This window comes from Periplaneta americana, chromosome 13, assembly GCF_040183065.1.
Source record: "Periplaneta americana isolate PAMFEO1 chromosome 13, P.americana_PAMFEO1_priV1, whole genome shotgun sequence".
Lineage (NCBI taxonomy): Eukaryota > Metazoa > Arthropoda > Insecta > Blattodea > Blattidae > Periplaneta > Periplaneta americana.
The window spans coordinates 125,614,121-125,627,881 of NC_091129.1; the positions used below are offsets into that span (position 1 = coordinate 125,614,121).

The 13,761-nt window shown below is 35.0% G+C and overlaps 1 protein-coding gene across 2 annotated transcripts in view; it reads right to left on the reverse strand.

Moving 5' to 3' along the window:
- Nucleotides 1-8,516: 8,516 nt before the first annotated feature.
- Nucleotides 8,517-13,761, reverse strand: part of LOC138712400 (uncharacterized) — a 59,118-nt gene continuing 53,873 nt past the window's right edge. For both annotated transcript variants that reach the window (XM_069844166.1, XM_069844167.1), the window contains one exon: nucleotides 8,517-12,860. In XM_069844166.1, coding sequence (XP_069700267.1) covers nucleotides 12,852-12,860 — 9 coding nt within the window. In that variant the 3' untranslated portion in view covers nucleotides 8,517-12,851. The remainder of the gene's footprint in view (nucleotides 12,861-13,761) is intronic.

Genomic DNA, 13,761 nt, shown 5'->3' on the forward strand with positions numbered 1-13,761 from the left:
TTAGGATGTGAAACAAGTATTTTTGTTTATACAGGCCAGGTCTCACCTATTAATAGCCCACAGGTGATGGGCAATAATATTTTTACAAGGCAGGCATAACGAAGTTTGTTAACAAATGCCATTTCACATTTAAACTAATAAAGTAAGTAAAAATTTAAATAAAAAATAATAATTTTTCCGTATCGGGAGGCAAACTCACAACCTCTGGTATGGATGTCAGACTTCTTACCACTGGGCTACACACTGCTCGTAAGGTTTACTACATTATAGACGGACGACTTTCAATGAAGAGACACCACAGCAATGTCTTGCAGTGGGTTATGTTTACACAAGTGAACCACACGATAGAACTTAGCATTTCTATTGACCAAGAGTTGGCCCATTCTTTTTGCCGCTAAGTGTACAAGCTGCCACTGACTTTTTAATTCTTTTTAGCCTTGAAAAAAGTAAAATTAGGGATCACTAAGGCTAAATAGTTTACACAAATTATAAAGGAGGTGGTATGCAAGTGCTATAAGAGACAGAACCCTGGCAATTATATTCTACCAATATACCACAACTGCAGCCTGACATTCCAAACAGAAAATATATGTTTTCCAAATATGGCGGATTGAATTGTTTCAGCATCTTCTGTTTAACAATTGAGCAAATGTGGCAGTCTGTATAACAAGATAACATGATACAACATGGAGTTTAAATAAATTACATGACAATGCCGCCACAACACACACTAATGTACATACAGTGTAACAACATACAAGAAGTTTTCTAAGGCTGCCTGCCTGGGAACTAGGACAAAGTCGATTATTTTGTGTCAGCATGGTCTTATGTATGAGCTAAATATTTTGCGGCAATGTCAGTTTTTTAAGTTAAAAAACAAGACCCACATTTTGAAATATACATGGCTGAGTAGTCTATGAGGTGCACGGTGGGTCACTGTTGCAATAACAAAGTATTAGACACACCGGATATTAACATCTCTAAATAACTAGGGCACTTGATTTTCAAGTCGTAACGTTTCAAATATCGAAAAATGCAAATAAGTTAACAAGGGATTGCTGAGGACCTTTGGTTTTCAGAGATTAGGCCATCTGAACAATCAAGAAAACTGTTCACAAGTCAGAGGCATTATTGATGATTTTGTTTCCTTACAAATGCTCTGTTAGTAAGTTCGATTGTGTCTTATTGAAAACAAGAAGTTGATTTAGATCAGCAAAAGCGAAATCAGACTGAGAAATGCAGGAAAATTATAACATACACAGCATGATGTTATAAATTGGTTAAGGGTTTAAGGGTATATGTACGTGAACGACCATAAATATTATCAGAAAATGCAGGCTCTAAATTTCTAAAATTTTATAAAGAAATGAACTCACAATTGGACAAAGGTTACAAGGTACCAGAAGAAGGCTTATTAGAACTTAAATATCTGATAAAAGTATAAAAAAATATTACTAATAATATTTTTCAAACCAGTTTTATCAAAGTATGAACAAAAATTCTGCAGTTACATCATTTGGTAACCATAACATTGTTATGGTCTCTCTGACATCTTTAATATTTTTCCTGCATGTAATAAACACTTATTTCTGAAAAGTAGACTACTCTGAGACATGTAGAGTTGTTTATTTCAATACAATTAAGTTTTTATTTGTCCTTTATAAAATATATTAAAATTTACATAATGTTTTATGACCTAATATTTCTATTTTCAAAGAAATGGGCATTATTGTAGTCTACCTTTTGCATAAATGCATGTTAAATCAGTGTACAAAATTTCAGAATTCTTTCTCTAATGGTTGTGGAGTTATAAAATAATTTGTGTGAAAATTTTCAATTTTTGTAAAATTTAATTTAAAATAAAAAGTGAATTCTAAAAAAAAATATTATTAGTAACCATTTTAATATTTTTTATCAGATATTTAAGTTCTAATAAGACTTGTTGTGGTACCTTGTAATTTTTGTCCAATTGTGAGTTCATTTCCTTATAAAATTTTAGAAATTTAAAGCCTGCATTTTCTGATAATACTTGTGGTCGTTCACGTACATATACCCTTAATTAACTTACACATTTGGGCGAATATAAAGATTACATAAGTGAATTCAAAAACTGCTCAAAATACTTTAAATTAAGACACGCTTATGTCAATTCACTCTTTAATCTGTCCAATAACGAACTGATTAATTCTATAAATCAGGGCTGGGCAGAAAGGGCGGATTCTACTCTCTCATGGGGAGCCATGTGATTTCTCTTCATCCTCTTTCTTCCCTGTCGAACACCGAGCAGCGTTGATTCAGTGACGGATGAATATTAAGCGTCCCCGTTTAGAGTCTGGTTCCACTTTTGATGCCCAGCTCTGCTATAAATCATTGCTTCAAACCTGTCACTATTAAGCCAAAATCGAAAGTATGTGAAATCCGATGTTTCACATATATTTTATAAGGAAAATTTTAAAACAGTTAGTGTAAATTCCAGCATAAGCAAACTTATTTCATACTGAAGATTCCCAGCTGATTTCACGTTTGTGATTCTATACCAGCAATAAAAATTCTTGTTAATTTCACCCTTCACTCAACATCTCAAAGACGTTTTTCCAATTACAACTAATTTCTGGCCTCTGCAAGCTATGTCACAATAAGAGCAGAATATGAATCACGCTGAAAATCATGAGCCCTGTACATAGCAACAGCATCATATTCGTATACTTGTTGTAAGGCAGCGCCAGAACAGGTGAACTATGACAACACAAGCTGGCTGCTAAGGAATGAGCAGAAATGCAACGCAAGCTGGCTCAGTGGAATGAGTACACTGGAGCATAGAAATGCTTCAAAACCGTATCATATGGAATCGTTGTATAAGCTTTCCTGAGAATTGTCCAATGTTTTTGTGTTTGAGATAACGCGGATGTAATCAAGTTTTCATACTAACACTTCATATGCAGCTTATTGAGAAACAGATAAATATTCAAAACTTCGAACTTTAATTGTGCAGTCAAATCCTCATAAAACATTTTCTTATACTAACAATAATAGTAAAAAAGGAAAACCAGCCAAGAGAAGTTTCGTTTTCTTAATAAATTGAAATTTATGTAATTATTTACAATATTATTCAGACTGACAATACAGAAAAATGAAAGACTATAGCATTAGTAAGTTTCAACTTCGTGAAATATATTTTTACAAAATTATCTCTAACTTCATCACAATGTCTATGTAGTGAGTATTCTAGTATTCTTGGTTTAACTTATGCACACTTCATCATATGAGCCATAAATATACTCTGCTATTTTGTGATTAATGTGAAGTCAAAAGTTTGAAATTAGTGTACTGACTCTAGAATTGGATTAGAAAGGGTAGGGGGTGAGATGGCCTGGCCACTCACATGGATCCAATGTGTTACCAGCTCCTTAATGACTCATACATCGCTCAAGCCATTTAAGAATGCTGGACAAACTTGAGATTGTTAGAAATTGGAGTTTTACCAATCCAAAAATTTTCCAACACAAATCCTCTAAATTTTGTGAGAACATGGCAATAACACAGAACAATTCCTACTGTCTATCGCAGATTTTTTACACTATAAATATAGGGAGTAACTGGTTATCTTTGATGAGAGTGCTAATATAGCAGCCTCTCCTTGTTGACAGCTGATATAGTTTACCCATCTTTTGGTAAATTTTGTGTAAGTAATGTTTGATAACACTGTGCTGACTGTTGTCAGCGAGATAGGAATTGCATGTTCTGAACCCCAGAAGATATTGCACTGATTTATGCTTATGAATAGTGATACAAAAGTACATTTTGATTTTTCAAATTCTTTAAGACACATTAATAAGTCGAAACAAGTTAGACATTTGTCCCTTTATATATATATATATATATATATATATATATATATATATATATATTATTATTATTATTATTATTATTATTATTATTATTATTATTATTATTATTAATTACACTGTTTTTTTTTAACTAAAAGCATTAAAACTGCATTATAGTGAAGATAACTTATTTGTGTTTATACAAGGCGAAAGTAAAATAACTGTGCCGATTGAAGGGGGCAATAGAATACATTAAAATAGAAAAAAAAAGTATCATATGTTTTGTAATTAAGTACATTATAAATTATAAAATTAAGCTGAAAAAAACGCACGCACGCACGCACGCACGCACGCACGCACGCACGCACGCACACACACACACACACACACACACACACACACACACACACACACACACACACACACACACACACACACACACACACACACACACACACACACACACACACACACACACACACACACACACACACACACACACACACACACACACACACACACACACACACACACACACACACACACACACACACACACACACACACACACACACACACACACACACACACACACACACACACACACACACACACACACACACACACACACACACACACACACACACACACACACACACACACACACACACACACACACACACACACACACACACACACACACACACACACACACACACACACACACACACACACACACACACACACACACACACACACACACACACACACACACACACACACACACACACACACACACACACACACACACACACACACACACACACACACACACACACACACACACACACACACACACACACACACACACACACACACACACACACACACACACACACACACACACACACACACACACACACACACACACACACACACACACACACACACACACACACACACACACACACACACACACACACACACACACACACACACACACACACACACACACACACACACACACACACACACACACACACACACACACACACACACACACACACACACACACACACACACACACACACACACACACACACACACACACACACACACACACACACACACACACACACACACACACACACACACACACACACACACACACACACACACACACACACACACACACACACACACACACACACACACACACACACACACACACACACACACACACACACACACACACACACACACACACACACACACACACACACACACACACACACACACACACACACACACACACACACACACACACACACACACACACACACACACACACACACACACACACACACACACACACACACACACACACACACACACACACACACACACACACACACACACACACACACACACACACACACACACACACACACACACACACACACACACACACACACACACACACACACACACACACACACACACACACACACACACACACACACACACACACACACACACACACACACACACACACACACACACACACACACACACACACACACACACACACACACACACACACACACACACACACACACACACACACACACACACACACACACACACACACACACACACACACACACACACACACACACACACACACACACACACACACACACACACACACACACACACACACACACACACACACACACACACACACACACACACACACACACACACACACACACACACACACACACACACACACACACACACACACACACACACACACACACACACACACACACACACACACACACACACACACACACACACACACACACACACACACACACACACACACACACACGATCTTAACAGATGAGTTCCATTCCTTAGTCACTCTTAAGACTGTCAAAATTCCTAATGCCAGGAAATGATACATATTACTCTTTTTATTTAATTTGCAAGAAAACTGCCCATTTTATTGAAAAATTTGTTTAATGATAACAGTAAAAAATCAGAATTGTAGGGATGGTATTTATCCAGTAAACCAATGTTAACATTTAGGGGAAAATTTTTCTCAAAAAAGTATTCATTTCGGACTAATATGGTATCAGAATTGTTTGTTGTACTCTATCCAAGGAATAAGCTGTTAAAATCTGCACAGTTACATTACTTTCACTCTCTATATATAATTTCAATGTGAGATTCCATGTATTTTATACTCGTACATATTTCCTAACTTTCAATAAGGTTGAAGGTATGTAACTTTACTTTTCAATATGCTAATAGTTCACATTTCTTTCCATACTGATTTTATATGCATGAAAAGCAATTCATTTGGTAAAAAAATATAATGTGGGAATTGTAATTTGTATACAGATTGAATGACTCGAGAACTGTACATTGTAAGTGTGTGGCCTAAAGTATATAAAGAAAACTGAACACTGTGTTGTCAGAAAATGTCACTTCAGAACCTTGGAGCACAGTACACTGACGCTTGGAACAGGGTTTAAATTGTTTATCTTGTATAGGAAGTCCATACATCTGTTTCAAAGAATGCCATATTTCTTTTTTTAATGACCACATTTCTAGGAATTTTTCCACCAATTTTTTAAATTAAAGTAAGCTTACATAACTGCTGAGACACATTAAGTAAAGCGCAATTAACGGAAATAATTCTTTGTGCATTATGTACAAAAAAAATTTTAAATCTAGCTAGTAACAAAATTATAATTATTATTCATGTCAATCACGTGTGAAGTTAACCAATGTTCTACATGTAGTAAATAAAAATTAAAAGTAAACTAAAAAATGCCATAAACACATCGACGATTGCAATATCAATAATTGTTTGCTAGGGAGATTTAATTTTGTGCTTCCAAATCTGTACAAAACAAGTTATTAAATTTAAAAAAAAAGTGTATATAAACATTATATTAAAAAATACTCTAAGACTCATACTAACATACTGGCAGAGTTTTTTTATTTGAGCATTCTGCAATATGGAGGAAAGTATTTCACTCGATAATACAGCATAAATGCTTAAAAGGCTAGCACAATAGTACTACCAAAAAAGCTCTAAATTTCATTATTAGCACAAATTACAGAGGTTATAATTATTATTCCAGTAGATGTAATATAATATGTGTGAAGAACAAATTCTTCAGAAATTAGTGTTACGTGGGGGAGAGGTGAAATATAGAAAGAAGTTGAAACCACAACGGAAATATTACAGGCTACATTTCGAGTTTGGATATTTTATGTGATCATAAAACGTCTATTGCAGTATTTGCACTATTTAGTTTAACTCTGGGAGTCTAGTTGGAATATTTTTATATATCTGAACAATTTCAATTGCAGTACTGTATTTAGTTTATTTGAATTCCGGGAATCTAGCCATATACTCGCTAATCCCTTATTCATCTGTCGTAAAAAATCTTGGCTTCTTTTTCGATAATAATCTAAATTGGCATTTTCAAGTTAAAGAAACGATAAAAAAAAAATCTGTTCCTCCATTCACCGTTCGAGTCGCTTAAGAAACTTCTTGCCCCAGCAACTAAACCTTACCCTAGTACAAACCCTAGTAATGCCGCATTTCGATTATTGTGACGTTTTGTTAAGTGACCTAAGTTCTGAATTGTCAGTCAAGTTACAGCGAGTTCAGAATATGTGCGTCAGATACGTATGCAACATCCGACGATACGATCACATATCACCGTCCTTCGCAAGTCTTTCGTGGCTCCGACTTAAAGAATGTAGAACCTTACACTCCTTGGCATTGCTCTTTCGAATTCTGCACACTTCAACACCAAATTACCTTTCGTCTCATTTCTCTTATCTATACTCTAACCACGATGTAAATACCAGATCACTTATCTGTGGTGCGTTAAGTATACCTCTTCATAGAACATCTCGTTATTCATCATCTTTTACAGTATCCACCTCGCGACAATGGAATTCCTTGTCACAAAGTATTAGGAGCTGCAATAAACACTTTTAAAAACAGCTTAAAAGATAACCTTCTCAGCATTCCGCTCCAATCATACTGACTTAAACTATCACTGTCTACATTGTTACTCCTTCCTTTAGACATGCATCCTGATAGTGCTGTATTTTCAAAATTGTCTCATAATAATCTCTTTCTATTATCTAACATTATTTGAAATATATTAACATTCTATGTATTTTAGCTTAATTCTGCTACATAGTTTGTATTTCAGTGTTTAATTAATAGTTCATAGTATTTTGTTGTTTAATTCGTAAATAACTCTTGTATACATGTAGCTCTTATCTAAATCAAATTGTTGAATTCTTTGTAAGTTGATACATATGTATGTATACTTTTTGCTGGTTGAGTGGAAGAGAAGGCCTTACGGCCTTAACTCTGCCAGCTAAAATAAATCATTATTATTATTATTATTATTATTATTATTATTATTATTATTATTATTATTATTATTATTATTATTATACCCAACAGTGAACTATCAAACCTGTCATTTAAAGCATGACTTCTACTGATAAGAATATAACAATAAATCTGCAGTAATATATACCGGCAAAATAAGAATTAAAAACTGCAGTAGTTGAAGCATTTCTATGCTGTAACACAATCAGGAATGTGGGTACCAACTTGCGTTGATTATATTACTACATGTTCTGCAGGCGCACACATCAACTCCTAACTAATCTGTACTTTAATAGAAAATCCTATATCATCAATCATTAATGTTCATATTATAATTATTAACTATCTATTTCTATCATAAAATTAAGAATAAGACAGGCAGGCGTGCAATCTGATGGACGGTGACACAGACCCCTGGATTAGATTGTTTAAACACGCCTGCCATTACAATGCTTTGTTCACTGTAATTGTCAGCATTTTCAAAAATTCAACAATTCAACTGACTGGTGATATCTTGTTGAGATTTTGAAAACGACTGACAGACACCATTGTGAAACAATTATGAAGAACAGAGTATTCAACAAGTACATCTAAATTACAGAATCAAAGAGTCTGTTGGGTTTGGTAATGTGCAACAGAAGCCATCTCTTGCATGTTGAAATTTTGAAGCTGTCGATTCATTGACGAGTATTTGCATGGACATTTTGTAGGAGGGGGAGGAGGGGAAAGCCAACCCACAAAACAAGAAAAACTGAGTCAATCATGTAACTTCGTTTTTCTACATTCAACGGTCTTACTAATAAACCATGTACAGGTTTTATATGAGACTTATGCAGCGTTGAGATAGAACACATTACTAATAAACCATGCATAAGCGATGGATGTATAAACAATCTGTAACTATACAATGGGAATTCCTTTGTAGTAGTTATATATATGAAACCCCTTGTTTAGGCGTTGTATATAGAGAAAAAATGGCCGCCTCTCTAACAGCTGACTGTCATTTTATGATGATGGATGACTTGTAACCACAGAAGAACACACCAAAGAGCACAGAATAAGTAGAATATTATTGCTGTAGCTTGTATTCTTTGACCAAAATGTAGTGTGGTAATCGATCAGAGCCAGTTGTAGCTTACTATCGATACTTAACACGGCACACTAGAGTGCTCTACCAGATGCAACAGATAATCTCAGATATTCTATTACCTTTCGTAATGAAGTAATGACGAAACTATGACGTAGCTGTGTAACAGTTATACTGTTATACACGACGTATGTAGTGATTATTAGTAAGGAATTTACACACGACTTATAAACGAGCTACTCATTGTATAAGTATAAGAGAGTTAAACGTCTGTATATAGTTTTTATTAGTATATAAATTAAACTCAATTATCTCTACAAAATAGGACTGATAGTAAGGTTATGAACAATTATTTATTACTTTTTACAGAAATTAAACTGTTCTTTTTTTCTTATTTTCAGTACTGTGTGGAATGATTCATTCCTATAAAATGTATTCATGTGATAAATCCAGACAGAAGCGAGATTTTGCTGGGCCTTTGGTTGGTGACAAACGTTTCACGCATGAAGGAGAATCTATATCAAACAAGTGACCAGCAGACAAGCAGTGAGCCAATTTGTGTTATAAGACTGGATGGTTAGTTGTTTCGAGCTAGCACACCTAGCTCAGGCTTACCATCTTCTCTTTAAACAACTGTGTAACATACTCTATTGGCCAAAAACGGCCATTCTTTCTTTAGTTGATGCAGAAACTGCATCACATGTTGGCAATCTCACTAAATGAAGTAATAGGCCTACAATTCTTTCATCTTACAACAGAACAATGAACATGCAATTTTTTTATCCAAAATTTCCAAAGAAAAACGTGCATTAACTCAAACAATTCAGGATTTCTATTCCCATTTTCTTAAGTGGATAGAAGCTGCTGAAAATAATATATGGAAAACTAAAAAATGTGCAGCTCAGTTTGAAATACACAGGGTGAATTTTTTTTGGAAGTGCTATATTCAGCTTCATGCTACACAGCTAAGGATTCTTTCTCTGACACGAAGTTCTGTATTAGTTATTATTAGAATTATTGTAATGTAGTAAGATACAAGTATATACTGCTACAGTATATTCTTACCCCAAAATAAATGTGCGGAACATGACTGAGATGGCTGTATTGTATTCAGAATTTTTTTTTTTTTAGTTAAAATCAGCACTAAAGTAGTAATTTTTCCTCACGCTAAGTTACTTACAGCAAGAACTAGAGAAATATACAAGAACCATGCATAATTTTCAATCGAAGTTTAAAGAAAAGGGAAACATTAAAGGTTTAAATATTCCTACTGTGCATACAGAGAAGCAAGAATAACGCACTAGTTACACTATAAATAATCTATTTCAATTTCGATTTCATTTGTGGTATGCATTTACGAAGAAACAGTATCGGAATGTAAATATTAAATAATAATAAAAAACGTCTGGAATGCTATTCTGGTTTGTTTTGGTAAAATTCAAACACTGACAACTAAAAAAAAAAAAATAATAATAATTTACAGAAGTTCAAAGACAAGTACAAGCTCTAATAAACATGTAAAAGTAGATACTAAATTCCACATTTAAATTCATTACTTCGATGTTACAGAAACAGTGCACATGCTTCAAAACCTAGTATTTTAATGATACTCTCTTTTCTTGCAAATACTGGCTCTTGAGTAAAGTTTCAACATGTGTGTACAATAACAAGCATTTACCCAACTTTGCCCTCACTGTTTTTGTTACAAATATCGATTCTACTCTCTGTGAACGACTTGCAAACTAAATTATTATAGATAATGCTGAGTGTATATTATACATCCAGCTTTTGAGAACTTTATACTGCACTTTGGGAGCGCATTATACTAAATGCTCTGATACTGCAGAGTTTTGCTTCTGTAAGATTATAGAACTATACCGTAGAAATATTGTGATAATGCACACAAATCTCAACTGAATGAAACTGGTAAGGGAGGTCTGTGTAAAAGATAAATTCACTTTAAGGATAAAAGTATTTTATAAAGATTCAAAATACTGGTGAATAAATAGGTAATAACCTTACTATAAAATAATGCAAATGTATTGTGTTCATCTGAACTTTCAGATTGTTCACACTATTTCTTTCGAATAGTCAATAATGATTATTTTTCATTATTCCCTGTATTGATATTTTACATTTAAATAAAAACCAGATCTTTCGAAACATGTACCATGCAACTAAGCATTTTTGTATGGTATTTATTCACAGTACCAGTATCTGTCTTTCTCGATTAGTACTTAAGAATTAAGAGTTATTGTTACGAAACTTTTTAGGTGCTAACTGATTTTCAGGCAAGAAATAAAAATAACATAATACAAATTCTGTGATTATCATTATTCTAAGTGGTCTGGGATCTCAGCTGCATGCATTTAAAATTATTTCTCCGCAATTTCCAAGTGACCCTAAGTGGTGTCCTTTAATAACCGTACAAATAACAAGAGCTATACATTCTTAATATCTATTGCACATACACCCAGATAGACTACAATGATCGCTATGTATCGGGTAAAGTGGGGCAAGTGCGACTTAAAATGTGATCAGTTCAACTTTCAAAAGAAACATATGAAAAGAAAAATTTTGAGACCATGACCAAATATATCTTCTATGTTCTGTGAAAGCAATAATGTAACAATAAAAGATGCTGGACTGTACTTCATATGAATCCAAGTGCCTATAGTCAGCATACAACCCAGCTATGCCAGGCTGGTGAAGCATTTAATTTGTTTGCAAATGAATAATTTTTAATTGTATGGTAAATTAGTTACAATAATTACTATAAAACATGTACAATAATAATGCATAAATTTTAATGTGGGTCTAGAAAAAAAAAAGACAATGAAAAATATAATAAAATTCAATGTGTGATCATATACTTGCACCAAACATCAAAATATTCGGAGTAAAACACACATGAAAGGGTTTTCTTAAAAAAAATGTATGTTCTTATAAAGATTTAACAGTATAAAATAAATATCAAATTTGGATTAAGTGTTACAATAACAAGACTTTGTGGTATCGAGAAAATGACACTAACCCCACTTCACTCTATATAAAATAAAAGTATTCAAATGATAAGCCTTTTCCATAAGTCTTCAATGGGGTTGAATGAGTCTGGAGGCTGTGTCACCGTCTAACTTGGCACCGCGCTACAGGTTGAGGGAGCAGATGCTGCAGGACGTCTGGGGGGCGCACTGATGAGGGTGGGGATGGGGATGGGGGTGCTGCTCGGCTGCCGGCTGCTGCCCCGTGCCCTTGCTTCGCTGCTCCAGCAGGAGGCGATGGTGCAACATTTCGCCCACATAAACATTGTTGAGCGCAAGCCATGGGGCGGGGGGCCACACAGGGGACGGGGATGCCAATAGGTTGTCCCCTCCGGCAGACGACGTGGAGGGAGAGGGCTGTGGCTGCGGCTGTGCTGCTTGTTGTGGTTGCTGCTGTGGCAAGCGGCCGGCAGCACCTCTCCGCCCCCCTGGACCCCCTGCAGCCCCTCCCTCCACTCACATCACCTGCAACACGTCACACAGTAACCATACAAACTCCCCATTTATAAATGAAAGATAGCTGTAAGATTTTGATCAAGTCAAAGGTAGATGAGAAATAAATATCAAATGGTTCTTCAATAACTGTCTATTCTTTAAATCTAATGCATGATACAAAAGTTTACATTAGATTACATAACATTTGCGACTAGTGCTTTCGCTACTAAAATAGCGTCTTCAGGTCTGACTTGCGTGTTGTTAAGCTTTACACATAAAGACATAGATGGAAAAGTAACAGCGAAATATAAAGTTACATGACGTGAGAGTATTAAAATAACAATGCTAAGAAGGTAGGTAAAAGTTGACTTGAGAACAATCAAATATTTGTAACAATTGAGCCTCTAAAAGGTCCAGAAAATTAAATCATAAAAAGTATGTCAAGAATTAAAAACTGCAAAACATATGTGCAGCTTGTAAACAGAGAAAATGACAGTTAAAAGAGTAACAAGTTAAAAATATTATTTACATCAGTCATCACGACGTACAATATGGCAGCACTTAGTGAAATGAGATGTTTGAAGTAGTGGAGAGAGGTGATGTTGTCTGGCCAGTTACGTAGTGGTCACCACTACTTCAAACATCTCATTTTACTAAGTGCTGCCATATCGTACGTTGTGATGACTGATGCAAATAATATTTTTAACTTGTTACTTTTTTAACTGTCATTTTCTCTGTTTACAAGCTGCACATATGTTTTGCAGTTTTTAATTCTTGACATACTTTTTATGATTTAATTTTCTGGACCTTTTAGAGGTTCAATTGTTACAAATATTTTATTGTTCTCAAGTCAACTTTTACCTACCTTCTTAGCATTGTTATTTTAATACTCTCACGTCATGTAACTTTATATTTCGCTGTTACATTTCCA